At 43.6% G+C, this 14,112-nt stretch overlaps 2 protein-coding genes across 2 annotated transcripts; both read right to left on the reverse strand.

The window, feature by feature from the left end:
- Positions 1–1,228: 1,228 nt before the first annotated feature.
- On the reverse strand, positions 1,229–3,762 carry nfkbil1 (nuclear factor of kappa light polypeptide gene enhancer in B-cells inhibitor-like 1; the record flags this gene model as incomplete). Its single annotated transcript, XM_079235586.1, has 4 exons — positions 1,229–2,414; positions 2,495–2,606; positions 3,281–3,393; positions 3,489–3,762. The coding sequence occupies 4 exons, from the start codon at positions 3,760–3,762 to the stop codon at positions 1,822–1,824; spliced, it is 1,092 nt and encodes a 363-aa protein (XP_079091712.1). The 3' UTR covers positions 1,229–1,821.
- Positions 3,763–8,651: 4,889 nt separating this feature from the next.
- On the reverse strand, positions 8,652–10,251 carry LOC306751217 (apelin receptor B-like; the record flags this gene model as incomplete). Its single annotated transcript, XM_079234765.1, has 1 exon — positions 8,652–10,251. The coding sequence occupies one exon, from the start codon at positions 10,249–10,251 to the stop codon at positions 9,175–9,177; it is 1,077 nt and encodes a 358-aa protein (XP_079090891.1). The 3' UTR covers positions 8,652–9,174.
- Between the last annotated feature and the right edge of the window lie 3,861 nt (positions 10,252–14,112).

A 14,112-nucleotide genomic window follows, 5' to 3' on the forward strand; every position in this document is an offset into this window, starting at 1 on the left:
GCAGTCTGATTTCTATACAAACATGAAACTATATGAAAACAAAGACAGAAACGTCCCTAATGCACATTTTACATCGAGCGATCCCAGAGAAGGGAGTCATCCTGTGGGCTCTTTACCTTGAACACCTGCCATTTCGGCGCAGAAACACGGCGACGACGCAACGCGGGCCGCAACAGAAACGAGCAACAGGCGAACTCAAAGATACATGCTCAGCCCTCCATGGAGACAAATGGGGCTGAAGGTAGCATCACACGTTATAAAAAGCCAGTCGGAAATAGGCTACGGCCTTTATTCTCGCTACGTCGCCCGGCAATTGACAGATTGCGTCTCCGGGTTGCCAGATAGGGTCGCATCCTCCGCAATAGTCGTTGATTCTTGAAGTACAAAACAACGCTCGTTAAACAGGTTTTATCTGACTGCTAAGAGGATAAATACAATTTACGTAATGTTTGTTGATTTTTTTTAGTTTGTCTGACGTTTATTTGACACTTATCTTGCGGCTCTCACGCCTTGCTGAATCAACAGCAGTTAACCCAAACTGCCAAATGTAAACAACAAAGCACACCAATGAGTCTGCAACTCACACGAAACGCTTTATGAGACAAGGACAGTGTGAACTTAAACGTAAACAACGTAAACAAAACAACAAAATGTTGTATTCTATAACAATCAAATGTTTTTGAAGATATAGGATAACAATCATTTAAACTTTCTCTCATTTTGTTTTATATTATATCGTAAATGTGAGGAAATATTATTCATTCATATTTTGGTGAATTAGGCCATATATAAGTTTTCAGTTAATTCCTTTGTCTCGATTGAAATTGTGCATGTAAATGGAAAGTTTCATTTTTAAAAGGTGGCTAGCTCACAAACCTGGCAACCAGCGCATCTCCTAATTCTGTTCCATCACTGAAAGCGGACCGACCATCTGCTCTTCTTTGTGTGAAATCCTTTATTTAGGGTATTTCAGGATTATCTTTTAATTTTTGCGTTTTAAGAGCAAATCTTCCCTCGTGATAAATTATCACTGCAAGTTGTTAGACCTGCTGATCACAGGTACGAGCATCTTTCTGATGAGATGCTTTAACTACATGCTGTTGCATGATTTAGGAGTAAAACATACTGCTAGTATGACTCGACACAAATGTCGGTCAGGGTTTGAAAAAGCTGGATGATGTCGTTCATTTTATTGTATTTAAATCAGTCATTTAACAGAAGCATGCCAATGGCTGTATTGATCCTCTGTGGGTTCAATCTCTATTGTTTCAATCCTGCAAGTACATACTCATATTTCAGGAAGCAAAGCAAAGCAAATGTTCACAATAACGACAGAGGTTTTATATCAAGTGACTTCCATTTCCCCCTGCATATTAGGAGCACAGTAGTGGTCTACTTCAAGGGCAGTGGTGGCCCTCAAGGATAAAGAAGACTAGCAGCATAGATCTGAACATTATTACCATCCTTGTGTACCGTTGAGCAAGGCCCTTAATGCTCAACTGCTCCCTGTGCAGCTTCCAGGTGCGTTTGTGAATCCTGAAACCACCTGATATCTTCTCCTTGATTTGTAGAAATGCTAAGAGGCACCGCACCCTGCTTTGTGTTTCATACTCCCTGGGTACATTTACATCCTGGTGCTGTGTGTCTGAATGAATTTCACCTGAAGGACGTATGAAGACCAAAACGTTGCCAAACAGTGTGCTGCATGGATTTTTGCATTAATGGAACAAATTGTGTGTAGAATTCAGTTTGTTTACAGAGTTTTCCAGAATAGCACATAGTAACATAGTTCACATGGTAAATTATACTATTTGCTAGATTTTAAGTCCTCAGACTCTGGGCCAGCCTGTTGAGCTCCTGCGAGAGTGCCGTAACCGTGTCCAGGATCCGTTTCTTGTCCTCCTCCTCTAATCGAGCTTCACATCGCTGAGCAAATTTATCCGGATGCCACAGCGTTTGCTGCTTCAGGAGCATTTTACGGAACACCGGCACGTCCTTCCTGTCCACGCCGTGCAGCATCACATCCAGCATCTCCTTGACTGTGCCTTTAGGGGCTGGCCAGGGGATATCGCTGTAGCTCAGCTTGGTGCCGACAGACGAAGAGCCGCCACTAAACGTTGCAGCACACCGCTCGTCGTAACTGCGCTTCTTACCCAGCCGAGCCTCTTCCTCTTTGCGCACTGCTCGAGCCAGATACTCTTCGTGTTCCCTCTGCAGCCTCTCGTGCAGCTCCTTCTGGCTTTGCGCTTCCTGCTCGCTCTCTTGTTGGCTCTTCTTCTTCTTTTTCCATCCAGAAGACGACGCTGCCAGTCTTTGAGCTTCGGCGTGCTTTTTATCAAAATATTCTTTTCGAATACGGTCAGCCCAGTCCCCGAAGTCTTGCTCGTCGTCGTCTACAGGAAGAAAATCATCAGCTGTGAAACAAATACAGCAGTGTTATTATGAAGTGAAATTCAAAATAGAGTTCTGCATTTAATAATGAGTTTAAATGTACCATCGTAAACTCCAAAGGATTCACAGAATTCATCCTCGCATTCACCAAACAGCTTTTCCATCCACTCCTTCTCTGAGTCTTTTTCAGATGGGCGGCTCATTTTTTCGGCAGTCTGAAGAATATCAAAAAGGGAATTATATGTGAATATGATCCGACACTAACAAACAAATCAACTGTTACTCTGCTGATGTGGAGGAAGCACACTTTTAATGATTCATCGGTCTTTCAACCACAATACCTCTGAACATGTTCACTGAGAGTTGATCATTACACCATACTGAAATAAATGGCTCCCTGGAAGAGGTGTCTTCATGTCAATCATTTTCAGAGCTCTTTTCATTGTAAAACAGATAAACAGAGTAACTTTCTATTTTATATTTATGATTCTTAACTTCTGTAGTATAGTATCTTCCCCCTCATTTGCTGTGTTTATTGTGAGTGTTAATCACCAATATACCATGGCAAATTGCTTGCAAGTGAAAACCATGATAACTGTGTGGATTCTTATTTTGGAAAAAAATGTAAACAATAAATCAATATATATGTATTAGATGCTGATAAAACTTCTACGACCGACGAACTGAATAATTAAATGTTCCAGCTCTTTTACTGTTAAATAACATTAAACAATAGCTTTGTGTTTTTTTGTATTACCATTTCCTGACATTTAACAGACACAACTCCCTGAAATGATCACAAGCAGATTGATCTACAATGCAAAATATCATTAGTTGCAGATACACATTTCTTAATAACAGCTTTTGACCATAACGTAACTAAATGTACCGTTTTCGGTTTCCTCCAGTTCAGTAGATCTTGAGGAGTGACTCCAGCGCTGTTGGGCTCGTTCAGAGCTTCTGGGCAGCTCTTCCGGAGAGGCACAACCAGGTCCTCATAAGCTGTCGGAAAAAAAAAAAAAAAAAGCCACGATATGACAAACAGCGGCCGACGTGTACACACTCAGCCCCCCTGCGTCTTAACGTGTCCTCCTCACCTGCTTTCCCGTGTTTCAGAGCCCTGTTGCCCGCGATGTGTAACGCCGTGTCTCCTTTGCGGTCCTTCTGGAGGACATCGGCTCCGTGCTTGAGCAGCAGCCGGACCGCAGCGTCGTCTCCCAGGCTGCAGGCCAAGTGCAGCGGGCTCCTCTCCCTCTTGCCCTGGGAGAAGTTCACGTCCAGGTCGCGGTGCTTCTTCAGATACGACTTCAGCTTCAGCAGGCCGCCCTCCTCCACGTATTTCCACACCCGCTTCTGTTTGCGAGACAACATGCGGACTAAAAGCAGACCCGACTGCGAAACAAAGGAGGTTAATTTGACTTGTGGTGGGTTGTGTTAGCTTTAAGCTAGCTTCCGAAGGCCGACGTCGGCTAACCCGGTCCTGCTCCTAAATAACTCCGAAGAAAGCATCAGCTCCAAAAGGTTCCGGGACAGACTGTTCCCGGTGTTGCCACTAGGTGTCAGTATTTGACTGCCTTTATAAATCAGCCATCAATTGATAAAGTAAACCGATGTTCATGCCACCTTTATTGACTCACCACCAGCATACACCAGCTAGAGAGGATACCCCGAAATACAACTTGTATTCCTTCCTTCTCTTTATGATGGGAAAACAAAGACCCTCTATTCATCCTATGTAATGCGGCTTACAGAAAACAGTGATGTTCTTCATACTTTCAGGGCTTTGTTGCGATCTTCTACATTACTCAGCATTCATAAGCCATGCCTGCTTTGTGGGTTCCTGTGCCTCGGCCTCCTTTCAACATGCCACCTGTCAGGAAGATGTCAGGCAGAGAGGCCCTTTGTGTGCTTCTGTGTGTGGGTATATACACCGTTTTGTTTTTTCTTAAACATGCACTCTGGTAACTTACAGTAATGCAATATTGTACAATTATTTATACAATTCTAACATTTCATTATGAACTGCTACATGATGTGTTATGACTCAGAGTGTGGGAGTGTAGTAAAGTAAAGTAGTACACTGTTACAGCTGTCTGAAATCTGACAGAAATTGTCACTCTGTAGACTAGCTTGAGTTCCAGTGTTTGACATGGGTCCCTACCCTTATTTCTATTTCATACGGGTTATATCATTGGTCTAAGAACTTAACCTTTGGTGCTGCATCACCTTTTACAGCTGTGATGGCTGAACATGTATTTCTATTGTTTTATTTGTTCATTTAAAGCAGTTTTTTTAATATGTCTTACAACATGTGTGGATGGACAATTGAGGTTTCACATTTAATTTGGAGTCTTTTAAGCCACAGTGCAAACGCATCAACAATCCACACTACATACATACATGATGTATTCATGTGTGCATGTAATGTAATGTGGATTGTTCTACTGAGACCTTCAAGGTGTAATAACAATAACTGAAGGCAGTTTTCATTATGTTTTCATTATGTTTTCATCACTAACATAAGTCTGTAAAAATCCATGTATTCTAATATGTTGTACGATTAAAGCCACAGTCTGACATTGTCATCTGCACTGCAGTTACTTCCTAAATCAATGAAGACTGGCGTTGTCCTTGTGTAATTTATTGCTTATATGTGCAGCTATCTTTACCTGTGATGCCTCAATCAGTGCAGCTGAGCCTCTGAACTGGCTCGGTCCTGCTGCAGATGACAGGGCATCCATTTAGGCCTGAGGGAGGGAAGGATGCACAATGGAGAGGATAGAGGAGGGAATGAAGGGACACTTTGTGCCCCGTGAAGAGGATGATCTTCTCTGAGGCTCACATAACCCAAGATCCGGAGTCACCAAAAGCTTGGGCACTTCCGCTCTTTTCTGTCGTCGGAAACGACGTGTCCCCACTAACGATGGCCGTCTTGTGTGAACCCCTTTGAAATGACTGCCATCTCAAGAGAGAAGGAGTGAGGGAGAAAGAGACTTCTGATTTCTCACTTCAGGTGTTTGAGTCACATGTTTGCCACGATGTGCTTGCTTTAAGCTTTATTGTCCTTTTTTTTATATAGCTCCCATTTGTCACAGCGTGTCCGAAGCAAGCACCCTTGTCCCCTAAGACCCCAGAAGGAGCATGCATCTCTATCTATCTCACAGAGGGCCCTAAAAGCAGAGCAATGCTTCTGAAAGACAGGATATCCCCGATCAGGAGCCCTACCTCTCCTTTCCTGCTTGGCCTGCTGACTCCTATCCTGTCCGTAAGGTCTGTCGTCCTCCTGGGACGGTGCCGGGAGGAGTGCTGCCAGACCGGGTCGCAGGAAGCTGAGGGTCCTCCAAGACGCTCTAGGGGTCAGCATCTCATCCTTCCATACTGCGGTCGGACCAGGCTTCAGGTCCGGTCTGCTGGCTGTGCTGCTCAGCCCCCATTGTGGAAGGAGGAGGAAGGAGAAAAGTGTGCACACTTCCTCTGTCTATTTTCTGCATGACCTGGTTTATTTGTTTCTGATTTATGACGGCTGAACACATACTGCCGGCATTCAGGAGGTCTCGCTGCAAGTCTGATTTGAAACAACACAAAGGCTATTGTCTCCCATTGATATGACAATGAATGACTTGAAGAAGGCCCCCTATAGAAACTCGGCCTTCTTACCTTTCCCTCTAGTTTCAATTGAAATGCATCACCTGCAAACAAACACCGTCCAGTCTGGTGAAGATTTTGGGTTTGGCCTCTTCACAGCCTGCATTGTGCTGTGTTTATAGATCACTTCCCAAAACAGAGAGGATTTTTTTGTCATACCTCTCTGTCCAGACTTAAAGGGTCAGTTTAGGAAATAATAAAAACAAACAAAAATAACCAGACAAACATCTTTAATAACTTGTTGTATCTGACTCTAACTGTATGCATTACATTAACAGATTCAATTCAAACACTTTCCTTTCAAAAACTTGTACATATCCTTTTTTTAAATATACTTATTTATTGTAAATGTTTCTATTTTATATTATATTATGATTCTTGACTTGTGCAGTACTTGGTTTTTATTATTTTTTTACCGAGCAAATAATGAGAACCTAATATAGTTTAGTGTGATGTAAACATACAAACATATTGAGCCTTTAAAAAGACTGATGTGTCAGGTGTTAACTGTAGCGTCTACAAGACACGATTATGGATATAATTAGTGGTTTAAGTGAGTTATCTTTTGACATTTAATGATGCTTTGATTTTTCTTCTCAGCAGTGTTTTCACACAACAGTGGTGCTCATCTTTGCACAGACAGAACTATGTGGCCTCCTTGCAGAAAATACCAACAAAACAATGTTTCAGTCACATTATCGATAGAGAGAACAATGCTGTAAAGTTTTTGGCTGTAAAGGTTGAATTACAATTTAACGATGAATGCATTTTTTAAGAAAGCTGGTCTAGTTGTTTGTCACTTCTTAGAGAAGGAGAATGAAGATTGTTTATACTCTCTGGATTCCCTGCGGCAAGCCTACTTCCAGCGGAGACACACTCAATTTTCACACTCTGTTATTACAGAGGAATGAAATCATTTGTGTAATCATTTCTGAACAGCCATCTCAAACACCCAGCCAGAGGATCAAAGGGCACAAATCCCCCTTTCTCTCGTAGAAATTTGTTGTCTAGCTTTGGTTAAGTTCACGCCATGAAATATGGGAACAGGATCACATTAGCTTCATAAAACTTGAATACCCATGCCAATAATCTATCCAGATTATCTTTCATGCAGGGCGTTGACTTTGATGCTGACAGGTGGAGGATAATGTGACAAGTCGTCCTATAAAAAAATTGCTGCTGCATGGAAATTAAAATTCTACCGTACCCTGTTTCACCAATAAAACAAGTTTCACAAACTCTCAAGTGCATGGATTGTGTCACTATTTAATTTACTGTTGTTGCATGCAACTAGTATCTAGGAAATTCCTCATCTTCTGTAGACAAACTACTATTAATTAGGATATATGTAATAAAGATTGTGTTAAGTCGGTGTTTGGATCTTGGCTCAGATGAGATTATAGATCTGAAACAGCGATGAAGGAGACGGAGTGAATGTCGCTGCAGCTGCTGGATTTCTTTTCTCCTACAAGGACAAGGACGTTTTCCGATTTCACCTGGGAAATTTAAGACGCACATGACTTTTGTCCATTGGCTTTTGTCCCATTTAAACCTTTACCCTAACTAAATGGCCCACTGTAGCAAACTGTAATTGTAGGTGATTAACACTAAGCGTCTCTGTCACAGGCAATACACCGGGTCAGATAGTCGACTCCCACTACAAATTAGTTACCAAGGATTAGTTCAATCCTTCTGTCTCCCTGCTGTTGCTGATTACATCCTGTAAAAAGCTCCTTGCAGTCAAAATTGTTGCATTAAAGCTCAGCAACCTGTTGTCGTGTGTTCGCTAAAAACAAGACATCATGCTTAATTATGATGAACTAACAACAGAGACCCATTTTGGTGCATACTGGGATTTTGGAACAGAAAAACAATGTTGTGGTAATTAACCCCTGAGACTTAAACATCTCTGGAGCAAAGCCAAATGTCCTGTGGTTGATCCAATTTAGGAACTTTTGTTCTCACTGTTTGTTTGAGCGAACTGTAAGGAGGATAAAAAGCAAACATGCTGGAAGAGAGAAACAGAAGTCAAACTTGCATTTCCTGCAGACACATGCTTTGATTTCGGCCCTGCGAAACACAATAGGAGGGAGACTGCCGGCCCTGAGCAGTGCACTAACAGGAAGAAGCACATTCACTGGATAGGAGAACATACATTCCAGCGAGACTTAACAAGTGACAGAGGGAGACAGAATGTTTGTGTTTTCAAAGCACTTTTTTTTATTACAAATCATAGACAATCAATTCAAAAGTATGTGTATTCACAAAATACTTACAAGTATGTGTCAGGGACAAATTCATTGCCATCCTGACGCTCAATAAACAAACTCATTCCTTCACACACACACACCCACACACACACACACACACACACACACACACACACACACACACACACACACACACACACACAACCGCAGACTGTCAAAGCAGTCACCTTTTAATTGGGCACTCCAGCCTGAAAACATTTGTCAGCTGCCATCTGTCTGTCTGGGACCCCCCACCCCCTCTCCCACTATCCCCGTCTCCCCTTACAACACTCTTATCAGACTCCAACACCTCTTACCAACTGGCACACCCTTTCTACACACACACACACACACACACACACACACACACACACACACACACACACACACACACACACTGCTGGCTGTGATGAAGATACTTCAGATTGAGCCGGAGTCTGGTTGACATCGCACCTCAAGTGCTTACAAATGAAAACAAGAACAGCAGGGGCAAATGTGTGACTTGACGAAGTTCACAAGCTCAGTATCTTTGCATAAAAGTCCACAGGAGAACCACACAAGCATGCGTTCCATTTAAAATACATTCCACTTTTTCAAAAACTCTGGCGTCTGCTTGGTCCCTTGTAGTATAGTTCAGTTCTGCACCCCTGCTCCTGAAAGTGAGGCTGGAGTTTGAGTGGTCAGACCCCAAAACCACAAGCCTGACTGTCGTCTTTAGGCAAATGGTCACAGAAGTCCACAGAGTCAGAGGGGAGCAAAGGTGACACTCCGAAATGGACCGAGGACCTGATCAGTGAGCAAGCACTCAGCGCTGTACAGTTTTGATTTACCTGCTTTATTCTGCATTGTTCACTTCTTCCCCAGCATGCATCTGGGCCCTCAACTGTCGTCACACCTTGGTGGCCAGAGACTGAGCCTCTGTCTTCTGAGAGGACAGGGAGCTGGCGGGACTTGCATGCAAGGACTTCTTCAGGTTGAGCAAGCACAGACACTGGGATCTGAAGCGCAGGTCGAAGAAGGCGTACAGAAAGGGATTGAGGCAGCTGTTGACGTAGGCCAGGCAGGTGGCGTAGGGGTGAGCCAGCAGCAGGAAGCGCAGGAAAGAGCAGGTGGCGGGAAACCACTCCAGGTAGGAGAGGGCGTCAGCGCTCTTCACAATGTGGAAGGGCATCCAGCAGGCGGCAAACACCACTACCAGCGTGGTGATGATCTTCAGCAGCCTCCTCTTACGCTGGTCCTCTTTGCGCAGGGTGTTGAAGTGGCGGGTGACGGTGCAGCCGATGAAGCCGTAGCACACCATCATCGCCAAGAAAGGTAGAAGAAAGCCCAGAACCGAGGAGGAGATGCTGAGACCAGCGATCCACAGTCTCTCTTGATCTTTCCTGGTCATCACCAGGCTGAAGTCCATGGCGCAGGACGTGCGGTTGCTGGTTGGATCATATTTGGTGGTGCGAAACATCAGAGTCGGTGCAGCCAGGAGACCAGACAGCAGCCAGATGGCGGTCAGGCAGGCTTGCATGTGGCCACGGGTGCGCAGCTGGGTGCTGGACAAGGAGTGGACGATGGCCAGGTAGCGGTCGAAGCTCATGCAGGTGAGGCAGAAGACGCTGGCGTACATGTTGAGCAGGACCACGTAGCTGCTGATCTTACACAGGGCCACTCCAAAGGGCCAGTGGTAGCCCATGGCGGTGTAAACGGCCCACAGGGGCAGAGTGACCACGAAGGTGAGGTCAGCCAGGGCCAGGTTGCCGATGTAGACGTCGGCAGCTCGCCGCTTACCCTGTGCCCTCCACACGGTGAAGATCACCACCCCGTTTCCCGAGAGGCCGAGGATGAAAATGAGCATGTACAGCACGGGGATGACGGAGTACGACGGCGTCCACTCAGAATAGTCACACATGGTGGAGTTTTCTGTCTCCTCGTAGTCGTAGTACTCATAAGGACCGTCAGTTGGCTGCATCTCCATTTTGTTGTTATTATCCTTCTTTTTAAGCTCAGGAACGATCTGTTTGGTGCAGATAGATCCACAATAGTTATCAGCACTCTGATATCTGTTGCAACATGTGAAATCTGCCCACCCTTATATACCCCCTACCCAGACTTGTCCCCTCCCAGGACGCTCCTCCTCCCCTCCCACTGCCCTCCTCCTCTCTGCTCTGAAGAACACGCTCTCTCACTGCGTACACGCCCACCTCTCTTTCCATTCATTTCTGTTTGTATACAATATACTGCATAGGGGCGTCACTTTAATGCATAATATAAATTGAAAATACTAGTACTTTTTTGCTGGTAATACTAGTAGTTTTTAGGATATCCCCTTTTTCTCTCCACATTTTAGATTGGATTGGATTAGATTAGATATTCCTTTATTAGTCCCGCAGTGGGGAAATTTGCAGGACTAATAAAGGAATATCTAATCTAATCCAATCTAATCTAAAATGTGGAGAAAAAGAGGGGATATTTTCTCCACATTTTAAGCATAAAGCTGTAAATATATGGGTAACATGAATTCAGGGGTGAAATAAAACCCTGGCCAGCATGAGAGCAAAACACCAGTCTTTTAAAAACACAAAAAAACTTCAAGAATGTAACTAAATCTCTCACAAAAAAAACATCAAATGTCCATAGGATATCATTGGGAGACATCACCTTTTAAACCACATTGAGTATGGACCATTGAAATCATTTGTGGAAAATAGTGACATGTTTGCTCGAGACCTGCATGCTGCTGTACCGGATTACACCTTCTCTACCAACCCAGGCATCCTGATTTGCCTGGGTTTTGCAGAATATAGAAGATATTTTTAGTCGACAATGTTATCTACTATGAAGTGAACAAGCTTGTGGTTGACCATTTTAGTGAGCATTTCCATGCCTACCGAGTGTGTGAAAGTGATGAGAAAAATGTAATCAAAGACGACCGTCTTGCACAAGCCCTTTGACTTACAAAGTGCTCATGGTGAAGATGAGAGCCTATATATTGTACCATTATTTTCTTTGTTAATGTGCATATACGGTAGTTAAATTGTGCCCATGGTGCTTGGAATATATTTTCGGAATAAATGGAAACATTTGTTTCAATGATTTGTTGTAGTTCACTGTTACGTCTTTAGGGTGAACACATGTAAACACAAATACACAATGTAGTGTTAAAAATACACTTTCATGTGTCATAAGACAACCCTGTGAGTGTCATATATGTAACGCCATGAAATAGTTAAAATATTAACACTATCCAAAGTGTAAATTTAACTCTGAACCCGAGTGGAATATATAAACACTGACATAGTGTTAAATGTAACACTATACAAGTTAATTTCACACCTTTTCCTGTAGTTACTTGGACATGTTTGGACAGTAGACCATGAGTTAAGTCTGGGCATGACTTTCAAGAAGTAGGCAATTTAAATATCAATTGAGAGTCCTTCTGGAGCACCCTGCTGAAATCCAAATGAGCTGCACTATTTACATTTCTATGCCCGTTTTTCTCATGTCTGTACATGCTCGTACAAGTAAAACCACAAACTAAAGCCACAATACAGATGTGTTGAGTGCTAATGAACTGCAGGTTAAACACAACTTTAATCTCAGACCTTTAATTGAAAATAATAATACCAAGCATTAAGGCAAAGACAATCTTCAGTTAAAGTACTATAATTATATCAGTCAAATTGGCAAGATTTATCAATAGTCAAATGTAGGTGACTAAACAACTAAATTGATAAAAGAAAAGAAACGATAATAAAGCCACATAAAGGAATACAAACTAAACAATAAAATATCTGATTTTATAAAAAATAAAAACATTATCAAGAAGTCATGCAAGTAACACTCTTCTTCTCTCTTTCTCCTCCCTCCTGTCTCTCGGGTGTATTTGTTGGCCCAGGTGGGTCGGCTCAGTCTCCAGGCTGCTCCGTCTCTCAGCAGAAAGGCAGCAGTGGCGCCGGGGCAACAACCTTTAGACACAACTACTGTATCACTCAACAATCTTTTCCTCTGCTGATCCCTTCCTCCACCCCTCCATCCTCCTCACGCCCCCCCACCCCGCTCATCTCCGCCTTCCTCTGATTATGAAGATGAGGATTGATTCCCGTCTTCTTCCGCTTTCACCAACGTCATTTACTCTCAGATAATCTGTTTGTTGTTGCCAGTTATTGTGATGCGATCTCGTTGCGATTTGTTAAATTAAACTGATGGGATAGTGTGTGTGTGTGCCTCATCCTGAACTCTGTGCTCTCCCGCTCGGTTGATTGTCCGTCCAGCTCTTTGTCCGTCCGGCAGAACAGGAAAAAAGGCATAAAGCAAGCTTCCTATCTGTGCTCTGGTGGGGCTGAGGTCTGTTTTTAGCTGTGTTCGCTGACAGGGATGTGAATATATAGCTAAATAAAACACAAGGCCTTGATGAATACATCAATCCACCCACTCACTTTTTTCTTCTTCTCCAAAATCCCCTCATTAGCCATCATAAAGGCAGGATAAGAAACATGGAATGAAAGAAAAACAATCTTGCTGCAGATGGAGACGATAGAAAGATCTTCCTCTTTTCGGCTTTTCGGAGTGACAAGTTTCAATTGGATGGAGCTTGAACCTCCTTGGAGAGCCTCCAACATTTCACTCAGCACACCAGAGACCTGGTTTCCACTGCGTTCAGCTCATGTTTGTCCTCTTAGCAGCCCACCTGTGTCTCTAATTGATTGTTGTTATTGTTGGTGCTGTCCTCTCATGTGTGGCCATGTGCCGTAAACCACACACCATGAAGGCACCAACACATTCCTTGTGTGTTTATGCACTCTTATTTAACCACACCACGGCGTTTCATCAGTTCTCCATTCGACTGTCATCCATCAGCGATGCGTCAGACTGCATATCCTGGGTTATCGAAAAGGATGTACTTGCTTCTCAGAATATACACAAAGGTGAAAAGACACAAACACACTCACTACAGTGACAGCCTGTGTGAGCTGCAGAGCATCTCTTTGATCTTTTATCGTGACCTTTTGTTTTTGCGAGTTTATGGGTCGGTTTTTGGTGATACTCGCTGTGCCAAAAGAGCGCGAGGTGTGTGTTCTTGTTGTCTAGGTGTGTGTGAGGGTCGTTGGGGGTCGCTGACAGTTGTTTGATGTGTGTGTTAAGCTGTCACAGAACACATGCACAGCCCCCCCTCACTGAGACAGCTGGTTCCTTAAGACTTTGTTTGCAATCTCACCAACTCTGAGTCAGACAGAAAATTCATGATATCACACGTCTGCCCTGATAGCAGCTCCACAGCCCTGACACCAGACAGACCCAAACTCCTGAGCCAGCACAATTTACATGACCAATCACATCAACAGTCTGATCTCTTTTAATTATCTCAACGCTGTCGAAGGCAACACTTCCAGTGGCACAGTGAGAAAGCCTCAACATTTGGGCGTCTGTTCAACTTCTCCCTTTACTTTTTTAAATGTTTTGGCAAAGACAGTGAGGTTATTGACACCAGCTTGTGAAGACACAAAGGCTACCAGAACTCGACAAGTTCATGCCTTTCTTTTTACTATTCCAGTAAAGACTAAAGTGGCTTCAGCTAGAGTTTTGCAGTCTTTTGCATGTATGACACAGATCTAAATGGTCTTTGAAGCATCTGCAACTGATATACCGACAACTTGCTCGTGGCATGTCAGACTGTAGGAGATCAAATGTGTGTGGGTCTCCTGAAGTTGGTGCATGGAATAGGATCGGGTAGGATTGGGCATGACAGAACAGAATACAATACGATACACGTTTTATTGCGTATCGGGAAAACAGTACAAGGGGCGTGTTGCTGCTGCAGGTATACTGCTGAGACAGG

Source organism: Taurulus bubalis, assembly GCF_910589615.1.
Source record: "Taurulus bubalis genome assembly, chromosome: 19".
Lineage (NCBI taxonomy): Eukaryota > Metazoa > Chordata > Actinopteri > Perciformes > Cottidae > Taurulus > Taurulus bubalis.